At 40.5% G+C, this 22,838-nt stretch overlaps 1 protein-coding gene across 1 annotated transcript; it reads left to right on the top strand.

Annotated features, from left to right (window-relative positions):
- Positions 1–8,933: 8,933 nt before the first annotated feature.
- On the top strand, positions 8,934–22,609 carry LOC139578923 (SLAM family member 5-like). Its single transcript, XM_071407054.1, has 6 exons — positions 8,934–9,070; positions 16,526–16,849; positions 18,627–18,899; positions 19,042–19,158; positions 19,526–19,596; positions 20,475–22,609. The coding sequence occupies exons 1-6, from the start codon at positions 9,019–9,021 to the stop codon at positions 20,592–20,594; spliced, it is 957 nt and encodes a 318-aa protein (XP_071263155.1). The 5' UTR covers positions 8,934–9,018; the 3' UTR covers positions 20,595–22,609.
- Positions 22,610–22,838: the final 229 nt, after the last annotated feature.

Below are 22,838 nucleotides of genomic sequence, written 5' to 3'. Positions count from 1 at the left end.
GCATTTTATGGTGTCAAACTGTTGTTCTTTAAAAGGAAATGTCTGTCACATAGAGAAGCTAGATAGCAAAGCGATAGACAAGTGGTTGAGGAAACAGGCAGTGGGCTTCACGTAAAACGTCAATGTGGTCAGAGCAGTAAATGAGATGGGGAAGATGGTTGAGAATGCTGTGAATGTCTCAATAATGACACCGTTAAAGCGTGAGAAGAAAAAACCTGTGGGTTATGAGGGTGTTGCAGTTATCATAGTGTCATAGTTGAGTGTCTGAACGTGGTGAACTGTTCTTGTTCTGGTTAAAAACACTCCCGTAGAACAAGAAAAGAGACTTCTTTAGTGCCATTAGCACATCTGAATGAACTGACAACTGCTAAATGGTTTAACTAGCTAACATAACCCTCATAAAAATAGATTTCTAACCTCAAGGGTCTGTTTAAAGGATAAATAAATACAATATTTATCTCTAATTGGTAATATGTTTTTCATAAATGTGTTTTTCTAGAGATGTTGTAATGAGTCAATATAAAAACTGTTTACTGGCAACATATCCATGTTGCATTCAATGTAGCCTAGTATTTACCAACTATTCTGTATGTGAATGATTACCTTGGATGTCAAAATGATGGTGGTAATAATTTCAAGATTCAAGATTTTAAAGGTTCAAGATTTAAATGAATAGGGAAAAAAATATACTATACAATATCCCTATACTAACGTCACAAAAGTTGAGAAAACCAATCAGAATGCAGGTGAAACATGTCTGTCCAGCTAACCTTCACAAATGTGTCAGTTCAGGTGATATAAGAAGGTATTTAACGAGCTGTGAAAATGTGAAGAATAAATGAACGTGTCTGTGAGAAAGCTTATCTAGGTAAACATATTTGCTTGACATGCATATTATTTAAGAGTAACAGTAATCAATAATAATACATTTAGTTTCTTAACCTGCTTTCAATTAAAAACAATCGCAAAGTGCTAAAAAGTAAGTATATTGTTACTATTGAGTGTACAGTGTACAGTAACTGATTTTTATTTGTTATTATTAGCTTTAGGTGTTGGTGTTAGGTAGTTTTAGTTTTTACAGGCTCTGATTCAGACTAGGATAAATTTACAAAAAATTCACTTTAGTACAATTGGGGGGCTTAAGTTCATGTTAAATCAACATATCTCAAGTCTACTAAAATGTTGTTGTTGTTTTTTTACCTTTATTTAACTGTGCAAGTCAGCAACAGTTTGGTAAAATGAAATTAACAAATCATTTAAATGACTTAATACACTGCTCCAAAAAATAAAGGGAACACTTAAACAACACAATGTAACTCCAAGTCAATCACACTTCTGTGAAATCAAACTGTCCACTTAGGAAGCAACACTGATTGACAATAAATTTCACATGCTGTTGTGCAAATGGAATAGACAAAAGGTGGAAATTATAGGCAATTAGCAAGACACCCCCAATAAAGGAGTGGTTCTGCAGGTGGTGACCACAGACAACTTCTCAGTTCCTATGCTTCCTGGCTGATGTTTTGGTCACTTTTGAATGCTGGCAGTGCTTTCACTCTAGTGGTTGCATGAGACGGAGTCTACAACCCACACAAGTGGCTCAGGTAGTGCAGCTCATCCAGGATGGCACATCAATGCGAGCTGTGGCAAGAAGGTTTGCTGTGTCTGTCAGCGTAGTGTCCAGAGCATGGAGGCGCTACCAGGAGACAGGCCAGTACATCAGGAGACGTGGAGGAGGCCGTAGGAGGGCAACAACCCAGCAGCAGGACCGCTACCTCCGCCTTTGTGCAAGGAGGAGCAGGTGGAGCACTGCCAGAGCCCTGCAAAATGACCTCCAGCAGGCCACAAATGTGCATGTGTCTGCTCAAACGGTCAGAAACAGACTCCATGAGGGTGGTATGAGGGCCCGACGTCCACAGGTGGGGGTTGTGCTTACAGCCCAACACCGTGCAGGACGTTTGGCATTTGCCAGAGAACACCAAGATTGGCAAATTCGCCACTGGCGCCCTGTGCTCTTCACAGATGAAAGCAGGTTCACACTGAGCACATGAGCACATGTGACAGAGTCTGGAGACGCCGTGGAGAACGTTCTGCTGCCTGCAACATCCTCCAGCATGACCGGTTTGGCGGTGGGTCAGTCATGGTGTGGGGTGGTATTTCTTTGGGGGGCCGCACAGCCCTCCATGTGCTCGCCAGAGGTAGCCTGACTGCCATTAGGTACCGAGATGAGATCCTCAGACCCCTTGAGACCATATGCTGGTGCGGTTGGCCCTGGATTCCTCCTAATGCAAGACAATGCTAGACCTCATGTGGCTGGAGTGTGTCAGCAATTCCTGCAAGAGGAAGGAATTGATGCTATGGACTGGCCCGCCCGTTCCCCAGACCATAGGTTGATAAATTTGATTTACATTGATCATTTGTGTGTGATTTTGTTGTCAGCACATTCAACTATGTAAAGAAAAAAGTATTTAATAAGAATATTTCATTCAGATCTAGGATGTGTTATTTTAGTGTTCCCTTTATTTTTTTGAGCAGTGTATATACGCTTTTTAAAATGTTTGTTTTTTTTGATTACATTTCAATGCTGTCTGCTAGACCATAGGCTCTGTATGTCACGTTGTATAAATGATTGGAGACCAGCGCAGGAATATGTAATAGGGGACTTTAATACTCCACCCAAAGCCCAAAACAAACAAGTATACAAAACACACAGGGATGTAACCCAAACAAAAGAGCCAGGTTAAACTTCTAATAAATGCACGGGACGAGACCCGTAATAACAATTGCACGAAACGCGCAGCACGAAAGCCAAACCAACACAGGTACTCACAGGACCAACAGACATGGTAACAATAACCAACCAAACAATGGTGAACAGAGGGCATATGCATATATACACACATATACATACAATTACTAATCAGGAGGAAATATGACCCAGGTGTGCGTAATTAGACAAGACAGTCTGGGGTTGGTGGTAAAGGAACCAGTTCAGTGACACCTAGAAGCCAGTGAAGTAGAACTCCGGAACTGGTGCACTGAATGAGCGGCAGTACCGGAAGGATCCGTGACACTGTATGACTTGCATACATTTTTATGAATTATATGTTTTTTTTAAACATTTCAATTCACCCTAGAATAATTTCTTAGTGTGGCTGAGAGGGTAAAATTCCCCAAAAAGGTACCATCTTACTGCCCCTCCTGTTTCCATTGTCTAAATAAACCATTGAAAAATAAGTGGAATTCCACAAAAAAAACAGAGTTTTTATGTTTTGATGATGCCTTTTACATGCACTGATCCATAATGTCTAAATACACATTATATATATATAGTACCAGTCATAAGTTTGGACACACCTACCTATTCAAGGGTTTTTCTTTATTTTTATTATTTTCTACATTGTAGAATAATAGTGAAGACATCAAAACTATGAAATAACACTTATGGAATCAGGTAGTAACCAAAAAAGTGTTAAACAAATCCAAATATATTTGAGATTCTTCAAAGTAGCCATCTTCTGCCTTGATGACAGCTTTGCACATTCTAGTAACCTTCATTGTAAATGTACATAAAACCCCTTCAGTAACCTTCATTGTAAATGTACATAATACCCCTTCAGTAACCTTCATTGTAAATGTACATAATACCCCTTCAGTAACCTTCATTGTAAATGTACATAATACCCCTTCAGTAACCTTCATTGTAAATGTACATAATACCCCTTCAGTAACCTTCATTGTAATCTACATAATACCCTGGCCTGATACCCTGGTCTTCAGGCAGTTTTCCTTTCTATCTAATGCATCATATTTCATAGGCTGATTGAAAATATGATGCAGTAGATAAGCAGCAGGTGATGGCTTTATCAATCTGTCATCTAGAGATACACTGGAATAACCTGTTCTGCCATCAAAACACCATGATATCATATTCAATGTAAACACATTAGATCAACCACAACAACTTACAGTGTAATTATAGTGGTATGAGCTCAGAGCTGATTGCAATAATGGATTATATGATTTCTCACACCTACGTCTTCTCCAAGTCCTCCATCTCCACAGGGTTGTTTGATGTTGATGGTGATGATGTGATTACTGACAGGGTTGGCAGCAACACCACTGTAGATGGAGTTGTAATCGTATCGCTCTACCTGCTGAGGGTAAGACAGGCTGGTGATGAGATCGGGTGTAATCATTAGTCCAAACAGTTACAACTAAAACATCAGGTTCTATTGAACCTCTCTGTTGCAAAAGATTTCTGAAACAGAAGCGAACAGAGGGCTGCTGGTCTGGTTGAGTATATTCTCTCCTCTGTACAAGGACAAGGTCACATATTTCCGGTTCTTCACAGTGCAAACCACTGAACAGCTCAAGCTTTAGAGCAATGAACCATTTCTTCGGATTTAGAAGTCTTGCCAGACTGACGTTCATGCTGCTATATTTTGTCATTGAAGGTATGTTTCTTTAGTTGTTCCTGATTTGCTGCACTAACCAAAAGTGTATGTGGTTATGCTGCTCTGTTTCAAGATGACTTTCAAAAAGCGTGGGACAAAAAAAAGCGGTGGTTTTTAGGGTGTAAGTGTCTCGCTTGAATGTCTTAACTTCTTTGGGGTAGGGGGCAGTATTTTCACATCCAGATGAAAAGCGTGCCCAGAGTAAACTGCCTGCTACTCAAGCCCAGATGCTAGGATATGCATATTATTAGTAGATTTGGATAGAAAACACTCTGAAGTTTCTAATACGGTTTGAATGATGTCTGTGAGTATAACAGAACTCATATGGCAGGCAAAAACCTGAGAAAAAATCCAACCAGGAAGTGGGAAATCTGAGGTTTGTAGGTTTTCAAGTCTTACCCTATCCAATATACAGTGTCTGTGGGGTCATCTTGCACTTCCCAAGGCTTTCACTAGATGTCAACAGTCTTTAGAACCTTGTTGCAGGCTTCTACTGTGAAGTGGGAGAGAATGAGAGCTGATTGAGTCATGGGTCTGCCAGAAGGCCATGTGCTCAGTCAGGCGCACGCCGGTGAGAGTTAGCTCCGTTTCCTTTCATTTCTAAAGACAATGGAATTCTCCGGTTGAAACATTATTGAAGATTTATGATAAAAACATCCGAAAGATTGATTATATACATCGTTTGACATGTTTCTACGAACTGTAATACGACTTTTTTGACTTTGTCTGGACCTAGTGCCTGCGCATTTGGATTACTGTACTAAATGCACGGACAAAAAGGAGGTATTTGGACATAAATGATGGACTTTAACGAACAAAACTAACATTTATTGTGGAACTGGGATTCCTGGGAGTGCATTCTGATGAAGATCATCAAAGGTAAGTGAATATTTATAATGCTATTTCTGACTTTTGTTGACTCCATAACATGGCGGGTATCTGTTTTGGTCTCTGAGCGCTGTACTCAGATTATTCCATGGTGTGCTTTTTCCATAAAGCTTTTTTGAAATCTGACACAGCGGTTGCATCACCCTCCCGGATCCGGGATCCTCCTCATCAAAAAAGCTGACTAGCATAGCCTAGCCTAACGGGACAGGGATATCATGTAATATAATTTTCATGAAATCACAAGTCCAATACAGCAAATGAAAGATAAACATCTTGTGAATCCAGCCATCATTTCCGATTTTTAAAATGTTTTACAGCGAAAACACAATATGTATTTCTATTAGCTAACCACAATAGCCAAACACACAACCGCATATTTTCACCATGTTTCCACCGCATAGGTAGCTTTAACAAAATTAGTCACTAACCAATAAACAACTTCATCAGATGACAGTCTTATAACATGTTATACAATACATTTCTGTTTTGTTCGAAAATGTGCATATTTGAGGTATAAATCATAGTTTTACATTGCAGCCACCATCAAAAATAGCACCAAAGCAGCCAGAATAATTACAGAGAGCAACGTGAAATACATAAATACTCATCATAAAACATTTATGAAAAATACATGGTGTACAGCAAATGAAAGATAAACATATTGTGAATCCAGCCAATATTTCCGATTTTTTTAAGTGTTTTACAGCGAAAACACAATATAGAATTATATTAGCTTACCACAATAGCCAAACACACAAACACATTTATTCACCGCAATCGTAGCTTTCGCAAAAACCAGCAATAGATATAAAATTAATCACTAAACTTTGGACAACTTCATCAGATGACAGTCTTATAACATCATGTTATACAATACATTTATGTTTTGTTTGAAAATGTGCATATTTAGAGCTGCAAATCGTGGTTATACATTGTGAATACGTAGCAACATTTCCCCAGAATGTCCGAAGATATTTTGGACACTCACCTAATCTGACCAAAGAACTCATCATAAACTTTACATAAAAATACTTGTTGTATGTCAAATGAAAGATACACTGGTTCTTAATGCAACCGCTGTGTTAGATTTTTAAAAATAACTTTACCACAACATACAGCTTGGGTTATTGTGAGACAGCGCTCACCAACACGGCGGAAAATAGGCATCAACATATTACAATGAAATACGAAATAACATCATAAATGTTGTCTTACTTTTGCTGATCTTCCATCAGAATGTTGTACAAGGAGTCCTATTTCCAGAATAAATCGTTGTTTGGTTTTAGAATGTCCATTTCTTCTGTCGAATTCGCGCCACAATGCTAGCCAAGGTTGCTAACATTCCCATCCTCTCTTGGCGCAAAGAACAGAAAACTCCAAAAGTCCCAATAAACATTGAATAAACTGATAAAACTCTCTTATAAAATGGGTTAAAGTTATGTATAGTAACCCTAGGTGTAAAATAGTAAATAATGGCTACAACTCAGAAAGTTTTCAACTATCTAGAGGAGTTTACAAGGTTGTCCACTATCGGCATATCTATTTATTATTGCCATCAAAATGTTAGCTGTTAAAATTAGATCAAACAATAATATTAAGGGATTAGAAATCTGTGGCTTAAAAACTAAGGTGTCATTGTACGCTGACGATTCATGCTTTCTTTTAAAACCACAATTATAATCTCTCCACGGCCTCAGAGGTTCTAGATACTTTTGCTATCCTCTCTGGATTAAAACCAAATTATGTTAAGTGTACTATATTACGTATTGGATCACTAAAAAAATGCAAATTTTACATTACCGTGTAGTTTAACAATTAAATGGTCTGAGAGAACCCGAAAGCAAGTCACAAGGACAACAAATCCTCAGCACCGCAATACTGGTAGCACCCAGGTTGGTACACTGTCACAAGTAATAAAAACAAGGACACAACTCAAACGATGGCACAAGCGACACCTAGCGGGGGGACAGCAGAGCACCCTGATGGAGGCTAGCTTGCTTGCTGCTCCAAGCTATTGAATAGATGCCGGTAGCCTATACTTCTGCGCTAACATTGAGCTCTTACCAAGTGAGCCCTTCCTGGAATGTGCAGGAAAAAAAGGAAGAAGTGGAAGAAGTGCAGCGGCTGCTATTTACCAGGTGCGCATTTTTAAAAAGGTTTTTAATGCCTTTAGGGGGTTGTGAAGGAGTGAGGTAGGGGGAGGTGCATCTGCAACGGCCGAAAGTCAGACACTAATGTAGTTTTCCAACCACAAACCTCAACTCAACGTGGCAGGTTGCCATTGTTTATAAATACATTTTTTGGGGGGGAGGACGACTGGCGCCGCGGTCTAAGGTGTCACTACAGACCCAGGTTCGATCCCGACTGATCGGGAGTCCCTTAAGAACAAATTCTTATTGACAATGACGGCCTAGGAACAGTGGGTCAACTGCCTTGTTCAGGGGCAGAACAACTGAGTTTTAACCTTGTCAGCTCTTGGATTCAATCTAGCAACCTTCTGATCTGGCAACCTTCTGATCTAGCAACCCAACATACCCTTGCGCAGTTTTCAAATTTTGCCTCCTTAATTAAAAATAAAAAAATCACTGATCTACACAACCTACAACACATTTTCAAACTAACAATTGTAGAAATGTGACAATACTTTCCGTCCCCTAAATTAAGGGAACTATGTACAAGAAGTGCTGTAATTCCTAAACGGTTCACCCAATGTGGATCAAAATAGACAGCTGACTGTCTGCACACACAGACACTAAACACATTACGCCCTGTTCAAATCGATCATTATTGTGTCACCTGGTCAAATTGTTCACAAAGCAGGATGGTAAATCCTTCACAAACATACAATATCCTTTAAATAAATTCACATCCCTACACCCGCAATAATATCTTCTAAATATGTGCATGTGACCAATAAAATGTAATTTTATTTTATGTAATAAAAAAGAAAAAGGTTAAATCAAGAATGATTAGAGTGTGTTCCTGGCTGTTTTCTCTCTCTCCTCCCCTCTCTCTCCCCCACCCCCTCTCTCTCTCTCTCTCTCTCTCTCTCTCTCTCTCCCCCTTCTCTCGCTCTCCCCCTTCTCTCTCGCTCTCCCCCTTCTCTCGCTCTCCCCCTCCTCTCGCTCTCCCCCTCTCGCTCTCCCCCTTCTCTCTCTCTCTCCCCCCTCTCTCTCCCCCCTCTCTCGCTCTCCCCCTCTCTCTCGCCCCCTTCTCTCGCTCTCCCCCTTCTCTCTCTCTCTGTTCTCTGCTTCAAAATGGAATGCTCATCCACCATCACTCAACATTCAACAATTATCTGGGCTAGAAAGAATGAACACAGGATAAGTTCATCTATAACAGTCTTTTGAGAGACAAATGAACAGGTGTTACCTTTGATGTGGTTTCATCATATTGAAAAACAATGCAAAGACTCCTGGGTACACCACCAAGGCTGCTGCTCAGATAACAGGATAATATCTCCCTCCGTGCCCCTCCTCTTTTTTGTGTTGTGTGTGAAAAGCAAATACAGCTGTAGATGGAGTGGTAGTGGTTTCAAACTCCGCCCACCCGGCCCCTGGGACAGCTTCAACTAACAAACTCAATGTCTGGGCGCTCTTGTCGAGTATCTCAGACTATGTCATGTTATTTCTAGATGATGTAGTGGAACCAGTTGGATGGACTGTAGGCTACAATGCTGTTTTCTAAAAGAAAAAAACTGAAGGTGACGCTACTGCATCTCTTCGGTATGTGCCCCTTGATTATTGTGACTGTGGTTGTAGAGACTGGAGACTAGAGACAGCTGTGTGTAATCTCATTTGTGACACCTTTAGACATTTTTCCATGTGATACAGAAATGTCAAATATATATATATATATATATATATATATATAGGTAAGCTGTACATGTAGGCTTATTAGTCTTATTAGTTATGTTCCCAAATGTAAATACTATATCTACAGGCTAGGCTACCTGATGCTTTATACAATTTTATGGGACTTCCACTGTTGTTCCAGACGTAGCGTACACCTTCAAGTTACACAACTGATATAAAAAGGAGGCATTTACCCATTTGATAATGTTGTAGGGAGATATTATGTACAAAAGCAATTAGACAAGTATAGCCGCAGAAAGCAGTTTGATGGTGGGGGCCGGGTGCTGTTTTTGTTAGTTTTTTCCCTTCTTTTTTAATTTTTCAGGGGGTGCTATAGCACCCCAATTTTGCGTGGCTATGATCACAAGTGTTGATGGCTACACCTAACAACAGTTGTGTGATAAAAAATTGTGCAGACAAACTCTGTTGTATCTCATAGAGAAAGCGAAGTTGATCAACGTGAGTAACTCATTTTAACAGGTAGATGACTTTGTTATCTATTTCTCTGGGACTAATGATCTGACTGCAACCAATGTGCCTCTTATTTGAATGTTGGGCTTGAATGTGAGCTCACACAAGTCATTCCCCTCTGTGTTCAGGATGGAGAAGAGAGAGCATTTCCTCTTGGTAACAAGATTTTATCAACTCACTGCATTAGATGTTTGTCCAACTTGCCTAAAGCGCTGCTCTTGAACAACTTCCCTTTTCTGAAACTGTAATATGAACAACTGTGTTAATGATTTGTATGACATTTTAAAACATTATTGTCATGATAAGAACTAGAGTTGGGAATCTCCTCCATGGTGTTGTATCATTGAATGACAATGAGCCCAGGTCCATCAACAAAATGAAGAACCCCGTTTATCAACTGTTTCCTGGACACAGATTAAGCCCTGGACTAAAAAGTATGCACAATGTAGAATCTTCTTTAAAATAGGCTTTTAGTCCAGGACTAGGCCTAATATGTGTCTGGGAAACAAGCCCTCAAAGTATTTAAGATGTAGTGTGAGAAGGAAAAGATGTGGGTTTTCAGGTTTTGGTTTTGTCTGTCAGATCTATCTTGAGTTTCTTGACTGAGGCGCTTGTGAACTGAAGGGGCAGTATTGAGTAGCTTGGATGAAAGGTGCCCATTTCAAAACACCCTGCTCCTCAGTCATAGTTCCTAATATTTGCATATTATTATTAGTATTGGATAGAAAACACTCCAAAGTTTCTAAAACTGTTTGAATGATGTCTGTGAGATTAACAGAACTCATATTGGCAGGCAAAATTCTGAGTTGAAATCGAAACAGGAAGTCAGAAATCTGAGCTTGTCTGTATTCACCGGAGTCCCTTAAGAAATCCAATTGAGTTAGGAATGATGTTGCACTGCCTAGGGGTTCCACTAGATGTCAGCAATCAATAGAAATTCCAATGAGACTTCTATGACGTTGTGGGAGAGAATGAGAGCAGAATCAGTCAGGTGTCCATCAAGCAGCCATGCCCTGATCATGCCTTTTATTCATGCAAGGCACTGACGTTCCATTGCTCACGCAGACAAGAAGGAATACTCCGGTTGGAACTTTATTGAAGCTATATGTTAAAAACATCCTAATGATTGATTCAGTACTTAGTTAGAAATGTTTCTTCGACCGGTAATATCACATTTTGAAGTTTTTGTCCGATATAACGCTGACCAGAATTAGCGTTTAGATATGTAAACCAGACGCGCTAACAAAAGAAGGTATTTGGACATAAATAACGGATTTTTTCGAACAAAACAAACATTTATTGTGGACCTGGGATTCCTGGTGTGCTTTCTGATCTAGATCAACAAAGGTAATGGAATATTTATCATGTATTTTATTGTTTATAGTGACGCCATCTTTGCAGCTGTGGTATGCTACTATTGAGCGCCGTCTCAGATTATAGCGTGCAATTATTTTTCCGTAAAGTTTTTTTGAAATCTGACACAGCGGTTGCATTAAGGAGAGGTATATCTATAATTACATGTGTATAACTTGTATTATCATCTATATTTATGATGAGTATTTCTGTTGAAACGATGTGGCTATGCAAAGTCTTGATGTTTTTGCAACTAGTGAATCTAGTCGCCTCAATGTAAACTCAGATTTTTTGATATAAATATGAATTTAATCAAACAAAACATGCATGTATTGTGTAACATGAAGTCCTATGAGTGTCATCTGATGAAAATAATCGAAGGTTAGTGATTCATTTTATCTCTATTCTGGTTTTTGTGAAGCTATCTTTAGCTGGGAAAATAGGCTGTGATTATTTTTGGTTTTGTGGTGACCTAACATAATCGTTTGTAGTGCTTTCGCTGAAAAGCCTATTTGAAATCGGACACTTTGGTGGGATTAACAACAAGATTACCTTTAAAATGATATAAGACACATGAATGTCTGAGGAATTTTAATTATGAGATTTCTGGTTTTTGAATTTGGCGCCCTGTACTTGGACTGGCTGTTGTCATATCAGTCCCGATATCGGGACTCCAGCCATAAGAGTTTTTTAAGGGACTGTAAGTTATTTATAATGAGGGATACCTGGAGAAAATCGGACCTCTCTGAAATTAATATGGATGACCCTTCAGAAAAATATATTGTTACACTCCCTGACTGCTTGAAAAAAGACAAGTGACCCTCCTCTGTACCCAAAATGAAACGAAGTGGATAGCAGAGAACATGCCTACCGTTTACCCTCAATACCAGGACAGACCAGAGCCTTTAGATATGTAGTTTTAGAAACTGGTCTTCATTTTGTAAGCATTAGCCTACATGCCAAAGTTGTCAGAAGGTTGTAGATTCACATTCCACGCGGACAACAGTAGGGGGGAAAAGATCTCCATTATAATAAAATCACTGCATGAATCTATCATCTTATTTGAATTCTGAGAATACATTGCCTTTTTTAAACACATTTATGCAATTCTACTTCATTTTACATGACTGGAGACAAGCAGAATCTTTTAATATCACACCAGAGCAAGACAATGAATGAGCGCCTGCTGCAGCACCAGAGAGGTTGTGATTTCAATACAGGCTGTTAAAAAAGAGGATTAGGAACAGTGCTAACAGTGTAAAAAGGAACCAGTTACATCTGAAGTATGTAATCGTCGTATTTGAGGAAAATACATTTGTTTTAACACAGAGCCGCATATCATCAGGTAGGCCTACAGTATATGCACTTGTAACTTTTTTTACACTCTGGAAACTATCTACAAATGTATTATATTCCATGATATTGTTGTTACAAAATAGATTTGTGTTGACTTTGGTCATGGGAATATAAGAGCATCTGCTATGCTAAAATAACAAACTGCATGCATAGCTCACCACGTGATACTCAAACCAAAGACTGGCCAAACTCGTGTTTCTTAAAGTTAATTCAAAGGCACGGTAGAGATTAATAAAGCATTTTTTTGTGTCATTATTGTTTAATTCTAAGTAATTGTTATTGGAAATGTATATTTATACAGCCTAAATGCAAAATGCATAGGCATGTTGCTAAGGATTGATTTTCTCCTGCAATGGAATACCCAAATCTAACTGCCTATAGCTCAGGACCTGAAGCAAGGATATGCATATTCTTGTTACCATTTCTTGTTACCAAATAAACACTTTGACGTTTGTGGAAATGTGAAAGTAATGTAGGAGAATGTAACACATTAGATCTGGTAAAAGATAATACAATCAAAAAACCATGCAAGGTCATACATTGAGATATGACTCTATGTGTAATTTAGATGTTGTCTTCAACATGCCAGCAGTGTGTGTGCAAAGTTTCAGACTGATCCAGTGAAGAATTACATCACTACACAAAATGTGGCATCAAGTTTGCTAGGAGTTGCCGTGATAAAAGTTTGCCGTGATAGCTACTGTAAATTGGACACTGCAGTTAGGTTAACTTCTTACGGCTGAGATCCCGTTAACGGGATTGATATGAAAACAGCCAGTGAAAGTGCAGAGCGCCAGATTCAAAACAACAGAAATCTCATAATTAAAATTCCTCAGACATACAAGTATTTTACACCATTTTAACTTCTCTGGGGCAGGTGGGACGCACTCAATCGTCCCACTGGCCAATAGCCAGGGAAAATACAGCGCGCCATATTCAAATAAAATTATATAAATATCAAACTTTCATTAAATCACACATGTAAGATACCAAATTAAAGCTACACTCGTTGTGAATCCATACATAAACCATCATGTCCTTAGCCAAAGTGGGCCACCAGTACTTCCAACTCAGACAGCGCACCGTCCGACCAATGCATGGATGACCATAGGAAGATGACGTGTGGGCCCAATAGATCAGCCGGTCATGGACAGCAGACGGAACGTACAGATGCCCAGCGGGACACTGGAGAGGAGTGGGCTCTGCACGTAACGTCTGCTCAATGTCCGCGTCCAGCTCCCACACTACCGGTGCCACCAGGCAGGAGGCCGGGAGTATGGGGGTGGGATCCATGGGACGCTCTTCTGTGTCATACAGCCGGGACAGTGCGTCTGCCTTCACGTTCTGGGAACCTGATCTGTACGAAAGGGTGAAAACAAAACGGGTGAAAAACATGGCCCACCTGGCCTGGCGAGGGTTCAGTATCCTCGCTGCCCGGATGTACTCTAGATTGCGGTGATCAGTCCAGTTGAGAAAAGGGTGTTTAGGCCCCTCAAGCCAATGTCTCCCCGCCTTCAGAGCCTTGACGACAGCCAACAGCTCCCGGTCCCCCACGTCATAGTTTCACTCCGCCGGGCTGAGCTTCTTCAAGTAGAAGGCACAGGGGCGGAGCTTCAGTGGCGTACCCGAGCGCTAAGAGAGCACGGTTCCAATCCCAGCCTCGGATGCGTCCACCTCCACTATGAACGCCAAAGAGGGATCCGGATGGACCAGCACGGGAGCCGAGGTAAACAGAGCCCTCAGGTAACCAAAAGCCCTGTCCGCCTCAGCCGACCACTGCAAACGTACCGGTCCCCCCTTCATCAATGAGGTAATGGGAGCCGCTACCTGACCAAAACCCCGGATAAACCTCCGGTAGTAATTGGCAAACCCTAGAAATCGCTACACCTCCTTTACCGTGGTGGAAGTCGAAATACGCACGGCTGAAATGCGGTCACTCTCCATCTCCAACCCCGAGGTGGAAATGTGGCACCCTAGGAAGGAGACGGACTGTTGGAAGAACAGGCATTTCTCAGCCTTGACGTGCAGGTCATGCTCCAACAGTCGACCAAGCACCCTGCGCGCCAGGGACACATGCTCGGCGCGTGTAGCGGAGTATATCAGAATGTCATCAATATACACCACTACACCCTGCCCGTGCAGGACCGTGAAAATCTCATCTAAAAAGGCTTGGAAGACTGATGGAGCATTCATCAACCCTTACGGCATGACGAGGTTCTCATAGTGCCCTGAGGTGGTACTGAACGCCGTCTTCCACTCGTCTCCCTCCCGGATACGCACCAGGTTGTAAGCGCTCCTGAGATCTAATTTGGTGAAGAAGCGCGCCCTGTGCATTGACTCAATCGCAGTGGAGATAAGAGGTAGCGGATAACTGTACCTCACAGTGATCTGTTTAGGCCTCGGTAGTCATTACACGGGCGCAGACCTCCCTCCTTCTTCTTCACAACAAATAAACTTGAGGAGGCGGTTGAAGTGGAGGACCGAATGTACCCCTGACGCAGGGATTCGGTGACATATGTTTCCACCTGTGTTCCATATGTTTCCAACTCTGACAGGGGATACACGTGGCTCCTGGGAAGTGCGACGTCTACCAGGAGATTTATCGCACAATCCCCCCGTTCTTCTTTTTAGAGAAGGCGAGAGCCAAATCGGCATATTCGGGGGGAATGCTCAAGGTGGAGACCTGGTCTGGAATTTCCACCATAGTAGCACCAACGGAAACCCCTAAACACCTCCCTGAGCACTCTCGCGACCACCCCGTGAGAGCCCTTTGTTGCCATGAAATGGTGGGGTGATGACGAGCTAACCAGGGAAGGCCTAGTACCACGGGAAACGCAGGAGAGTCAATGAGGAAGAGACTGATTCTCTCCTCGTGACCCCCCTGCGTCACCATGCCCAGGGGAATGGTAACCTCTCTAATCAACCCAACCCAAGGCGACTCAAGCACAACACTATTATTCATTGCTTCCACACAAAATGCAAATGCTCAGCACATTTTTGCAAAACAGTAAACACAACTCACTAAAAAAGACGGAAAACATTTGGTGACAGCCGATACAAATTACTCTCATGAATGTGAACTTCTTCTGCATGCGTGCACACTTTACACAGTTGTTCACTGAGCAATCAGTCCTTATTCATGGATTAAAGAGGTCACTCACCTCTGAGTTGCTATTTGCAAGAATGGACCAAGTAAGAGGCAGAGGGCAAGGACAAAGGAGAGGTAGAGGGGCCCATAGACGAAGAGTGGTTCAGATGTGTGGAGGTGGAAAGTTTATGATTACCGTCCACATGACCAGATGTCCCTCCTAGAGACAATGAATGTCAGTTGTATGGCAATCACTGCAGAGGACTGCCAAGTGTGGATGTGCCATGCAAGGAGATGTTTTCCTCGCTGCATTGCAAGGGAAAACATCCAGTGTGATGTTGATGAAAACATGTGGCCTAATCGACATAAACGAATAGACTGAATGTAGTGTATACTGTATTGGTGTGGCCTTTTTTACATTTCTTTGTTTTTGCAGTGATTTGTTAGCTTGGTGTATTTTATTTGTTTTCTCTATATATACTGTACAGCATCACTGAATATTGTAAAGGACAACATGGAAAAAGGTGAAATAAAGCCTTTTTGTTTCTAGATATTCATGTGCTTGAGTGACATTCTTTCTGCATCGGTCATCTTTGGCCAAATTATTTTAGGAAAAAAGAATACAGCCCATGCTCTTGTATGTTTAGTTGTCTTTTATGGTGCATACTATAATTATAGTATCAACAAATGGCACAGAAATATAAAAGAGGGTTAACCATGTTTGGGTATATTGATAGTTGTAGTTAGTATTTATTGTGCCATTTGAAAAAACTTTTCAAAAACGTTTCATTAGTTAACAAGTTATATGTTTTGATGGAGGTAGTTGATTTTATGTCATGTGTTTAATGTTTTGAGACATACTGCATTTGAAATGTGTCATTTTGGCCGACGTGTTTCAGTTTGGGTCTACATGTTAATTGTTTAGAAAAAGTTAATTCTGTTTGGACACATTCTCAAGAAATCGGGAAACTGTAATTTGCTACATTGCTATGTTATTAGAGAAGAACTATGATATTTAAATCCATGCGTTGATATTAAGTCTCTCTTTCTCTCCACAGTTCTCTGCTCAGCACAGCATTCAGCCCAACCTGAGACTTGGCAGGTGAAAGGCATCGTGGGAAAGTCTCTCTCTTTTCCAGTGGTGGTGTTGAAGTCTGGCAGTTTACTTTATGGAGACCTTGGCAGTATTGCACACGTGCACCCTGGTAAACAAAGTAATACCAACCTTGTGAAGAAATTTAAAAACCGCATTCACTGGAACAATGTTACTGGATTCTTCACTTTGTCAGACCTACAAATAGATGATTCTGGGGTTTATACTGTGGAGAATACAGATGGAGGTGAAGAGAAGACGACACGTATATTTCAGCTGACTGTGTACTGTAAGTGTGTGTGTGTGTGTGTGTGTGTGTGTGTGTGTGTGTGTGTGTGTGTGTGTGTGTGTGTGTGTGTGTGTGTGTGTCAGCAGTAGAAATCAGCAGTAGAAACAATACTAAAGTGGTCACTTTATTGGTTCGGGAAAAAGCTGAGTGATTGGGCTGGAGAAATGTAACCACTCAAATTCATAGACAGAGCTATGCATGCAAGGACTGATCAACCATTATATAACAATTATAGTTCTAACCATGTTTTTAGACTATATAGTGTTTGTTTACAATTTATTTGTTTACAAACACTGGATTAAAACAAGCTGATGGGTTTTCTGACGGGGACTAAGCTCATGAGGCATTTACAGTTGAAGTCGGAAGTTTACATACACTTAGGTTGGAGTCATTAAAACTCGTTTTTCAACCACTCCACAAATTTCTTGTTAACAAACTATAGTTTTTGGCAAGTCGGTAAGGATATCTACTTTGTGCAAGATTATTTCACTTATAATTCACTGTATCACAATTCCAGTGGATCAGATGTTTACATACACTAAGTTGACTGTGCATTTAAACAGCTTGGAACATTCCAGAAAATGATGTCATGGCTTTAGAAGCTTCTGATAGGCTATTTGACAACATTTGAGTCAATTGGAGGTGTACTTGTGGATGTATTTCAAAGCCTACCTTCAAACGCAGTGCCTCTTTGCTTGACATCATGGGAAAATCATAAATCATAATCAGCCAAGACTTCAGAAAAATAATTGTAGTCCTCCACAAGTCTGGTTCATCCTTGGGAGCAATTTCCAAATGCCTGAAGGTACCACATTCATCTCTACAAACAATGGTACGCAGGTATAAACACCATGGGTACTTTGGTGCAAAAAGTGCAAATCAATCCCAGAACAACAGCAAAGGACCTTGTGACGATGCTAGAGGAAACAGGTACAAAAGTATCTATATCCACAGTAAAACAAGTCCTGTATCGACATAACATGAAAGGCCGCTCAGCAAGGAAAAAGCCACTGCTCCAAAACCGCCAGAAAAAATAGCCAGAAAATGGTTTGCAACTGCACATCGGGACAAAAATCATACTTTTTGGAGGAATGCCCTCTGATTTGATGAAACAAAAATAGAACTGTTTGGCCATACTGACCATTGTTATGTTTGGAAGAAGAAGGGGTAGGCTTGCAAGCCAAAGAACACCATCCCAACCGTGGAGCACGGGGGTGGCAGCATCATGTTGTGGGTGCTTTGCTGCAGGAGGGACTGGTGCACTTCACAAAATAGATGGCATCATGAAGCAGGAAAACTATGTGGATATATTGAAGCAACATCTCAAGACATCAGTCAGGAACTTGAAGCTTGGTCGCAAATGGGTCTTCCAAATGGACACTGACCCCAAGCATACTTCCAAAGTTGTGGCAAAATGGCTTAAGGACAACAAAGTCAAGGTATTGGAGTGGCCATCACAAAGCCCTGACCTCAATCCTATAGAAACTTTGTGGGCAGAACTGAAAAAGCGTGTGCGAGCAAGGAGGCCTACAAACCTGACTCACTGACAGGGAATTTTTATTAGGGATAAATCTCAGGAGTTGTGAAAGACTGAGTTTAAATGTATTTGGCTAAGCTTTATGTAATCTTCTGACTTCAACTGTTTAAGTTATATTCTTCAAGAATCAATGGCTGCAAATCATTAATGTATAAGTCCAAAAATGGATGTAGCAACTGCTCTTTTCCAAAGATAAGTACCATTTCACCAATTCCCATGTATTCATTATTTTTCTTCCAGTTTTGTCCAAACCTCAAGTGACAGTCCATGACAACATCTCCTGTAGCGTGGTGTGTTCTGTGGAGAATGGGAGAGATGTGACCCTGTCCTGGTACAGAGTGGAGATACTCAACCAGACCAGCAGCCCTGACCTCAACCTCACCCTCTCTCTACCTCTCAAGGTGGATGTACAGACCAGAGACTCTTACAGATGTGAGGCTGCCAACCCAGTCAGCAAGGAGACAGCTGTTATTCCACATTCCTGTATAGAGAGTGATCCCTCCAAGGTGGCAGGTAAAAACATGTACAGTAGCAATGTTAAATTGCTGATATCCAGACAATACCAACTTGTATATGAAGCAATAAGTATGGTAGAGCTCATTTTATGAATCCCAATGTTTAAATTAAAATATTGTTTGCTCTCTTTTTACGTTAGATGGTAATGAGAGGACTCGAGGTTCTCTTATTGCTGTAACCTGCGTTTTGGTTGCTTCAGGACTTGTTGGACTTGCAATATATCTTAAGAGGAGGAGAAACGGACACTTACATACAGGTATTAATCTTGTAGGTGGGTGAGGTAATACTCCTTGTGCACAACCTTTTTTAATTATCAAGGATCGTGTTTTGGAATAGGTAGGAAATGTTTGCCTGAACAACGGATGCAGGTCAAATGAAGTGGCGTATCTTCCACACTTCCTCTGCTTGGTCAGACAGTTGCATTAACTCAGACCACTTCTCTAAATGTTGAAAATGCAGAAGGCACATACACACAAGCACACTCTGACAATATGTATAGCTTCTCTGGTGCAAAAAGAGTCCTTAGTGTTTGTAGAACCTGTCTTGGGCGTGAGCATTTGTACATATCTGTCAGTTACTCCCACCCACACTGTATGTTTAATTTACTTTATTTGCCTTTATAGATTCACCTGAAAGAAAGCAAGATGTCATTCAGTATGCAGAGATAACTCACATTAAACCAACAGATAACCAGGTTAGTAATAATACTACAGGCTGATAAACATAGGAGATGTAATACAGCAGCTTTGGCAGCCTCATGGCTACAACTGTTGGCTTTAGCTCTGTGTCAGTGGGTTAATGTGGTATTGAGTTGCACAGACCACTTGAGTTTGATAACCGGCCTGATGTCACTGCAACCAGTTTTGCCCATATGATATGGTTGGGTTGCACAATGAGAAGCCACACTTCATATTGTACATACAGTACCAGTCAAACGTTTGGACACACCTACCCATTCAACCGGCCTCACAACTGCAGACCACATGTAACCATACCAGCCAGGACCACCACATCAGGCTTCTTCACCTGCAGGTCATCTGGGAGTGGTGGGAGGGTTGGGCCTGGCTCCCAAGTGGGTGGACCTATGCCCTCTCTGGCCTACCCATTGCTGCGCCCTTGCCCAGTCATGTGAAATCCATAGATTGGAGCCTATTGAATTAATTTCAATTATTGATGTCCTTTTATGAACTGTAATTCAGTAAAATCTTTGAAATTGTTGCATGTTGCATTCATATTTTTGTTCAGTATAGTAATGCCTTTGATCTTCCTGTGTCTTTAACAGTATTTGTCAAGTCAGTGGACTTTTAAGCTTGGCTTCTTGGTTCCTCCCACTAGATTTAGGAATGGTTCTAGATGTGTTGACTGTTGAGGTACATAATGCAGAACAATGAGAATAGGCAAGAGAGCATCAGACGTGTCTTGTTTCCTTCCTCTGGTACAAAGTATCTAATAACGAAACACATTATTTTTCTTAAACTTTTTTGCTACACCTTTTCTTCCCCACGTCTCTGCCCCTCTTTCCTTGTTCCTCTCAATCCTTCCCTCCCTACCTCTTTCCCTCTCCCTGTCTAGGAGGAGCGAAGAGGTATACCAGAACTGGATCTGCTTAGAGACAACCCTAACCTGACATTAGTTTATTATACACTCCAGTTACATCACATCGCTGCCAGCGAGGATGTTAACACAGCATGAAGGAGAGAGAGAACAGCAAGTTACTGAGGGTGACATGATCATTCACATCCAAGAGAAGGCATTACATCTTACAGTGGACTTTGAGACAAAATTATAGTAAATATTCATATTCATAAAACAAATGGAACCTCTTTTAATACAATCAATTAGTGTGCTTACTATACTACTGCTGTGCCAAAGCTTCTTTCCAGTATTGTCTGTTCTGTTGTTTAAATGTAGGTGCCTCCCCTGTATATTTTTTTATAACTGGTCATTATTTAGCTTGCCAGTGGATAGCAGCTGTGAACATAAAAAGCAGATGTTTGGTGAGATAAAGCCACCTACTCCTCAGCACAATGGCTATTAGTGTAATGGCTTTCGTTGGTGGAAGAGAGGAGGACCAAAATGCAGCATGGTACGTATCCATAATATCAATTAATCGAGAATGAATACAAAATACAAAAGAACAAGAGAACAAATGAAAACCGAAACAGTACCGATTGGTACTAACAAAACACAATAGAAAACAGGCTACCTAAATATGGCTCCCAATCAGAGACAACGACTGACACCTGCCTCTGATTGAGAACCATACTAGGCCAAACACATAGAAATCTAACATACAGAACAAAACATAGAAAAACAACATAGAATGCCCACCCCAACTCACGCCCTGACCAAACTAAAATAAAGACATAAATAAGGAACTAAGGTCAGAACGTGACAATTAGGCTACGTTGGAAACCACCATATAAATTCTGTTGAAACATTTCTGAGTGGTAGATCTTGATTTGCCTTTTGACTCAGAAAGTGATCTTTGGTGACATTTTACTCTTATTGCTTTTCACAAAATGCAGACATGATTAAGTGTAGTTCAGATCTTGCTTTGACAATAACTGTGTTCATGCAGTTTGAATGTACGTTTCAATGTTTTGTGTGGACCCCAGGAAGAGTTTTGTGCTCTGAGCCAGTGTACACCAATTTGTACTCTGAGCCAGTGTACTGTATATTGTAAGTGTAACTTAAATCATGTGTCAGCTAAATGTTCTCAAACCGTTCTATGCTTTTACGTTTGGACTGTGGTCATGCATTATTGTGCCAATTTATGTTTTATATAAAAACATGTCTTGTAAATTATTCCATGCCAAGTATAATTTTAATCACATTTGGTCAGAAATGTATCATTTATCATTCTGTGATTTATCATTTATGTGATGTATTTTTCTACAAAGTTCAGATTGTGCAATATTGTGACTCCAGTGTTTTGTTACAGGAAATTAGCAACATTACTGTATAAAAAACAGATTAGCCATACACTCTTTCAGTCTGCACAGCATGTACAAGGTAGCGAGTACCTTTACATTTTAACTTTGATTCCTGATCTTTAGCATTATGGTCAGTGTGAAGAGCTGTCTTTGCCTCCTCCTAAAACAGATGTTTCTGCAGCCCACACTGACAACCCCTCCTTCGGTGCACAGTTGTCAGGGTGTTGAACTTTTTCACCAGAAACCAGCATATATGTATAACTAATTAAGTGTATAAAATATATGTAGTGACAAAGTGAAAACCAAATTAAATAGAGTCTATATGTTGTGATAAATGTTAAATAAACATTTCATCTTAATATTGATTAATTGAATGAAGGCACTGTGCAAATAGTTTTCTAACATGTATATTTAAAAATACTTTACAATAAAGTGGTCTGACATAACATCACCATCTTTTCAAATCTCTGATCAAGGTCGATAATGCTTGTTTAGCCAGCTACACCTGTGCAATGTTGCCCTTCATAAATTAACTGCCCACTTCCAAAACTTGCTCTTTCACTTGCTGAGTTTCAGACTGGGCTGAATGCTGGGCTTCACAGAGTAGATAGCTTAGATATCTCAGTATCAACACACTTGTCACAAAGTACAGTATATATTATATACGTAAGCTACAAAATTTAGAGTCTGTTTTTTACAGTTCAGACCCCCAAAAACGGCAGTCTTTTTTTGCTCATGCTGCAACACTTCTCTTGAAACTAACTGCAGCATTTTCACCCATCTCACTTCTCTGCCCATGATCTATTTAATAAAGCACATGCCCTGTTCCTCAACCACTCGTCTTTCACTCTACCATCTGGCCTCTACATGACAGATAGACACTGACCACGTAATCACAGGAAACCACCAACATTTACTGTTTAGAGTCGAGCAGTCTAACTAACCTTTAACATGCCTACTTTGGATAAAACTCATGAATGAAAAGCTGATCGGTATTACA

The sequence above is a fragment of the Salvelinus alpinus genome, chromosome 6 (assembly GCF_045679555.1).
Source record: "Salvelinus alpinus chromosome 6, SLU_Salpinus.1, whole genome shotgun sequence".
NCBI classification, from domain to species: domain Eukaryota; kingdom Metazoa; phylum Chordata; class Actinopteri; order Salmoniformes; family Salmonidae; genus Salvelinus; species Salvelinus alpinus.
Note: the sequence above shows the minus strand (reverse complement) of the source record. Positions and strands in the feature narration are given on the sequence as shown.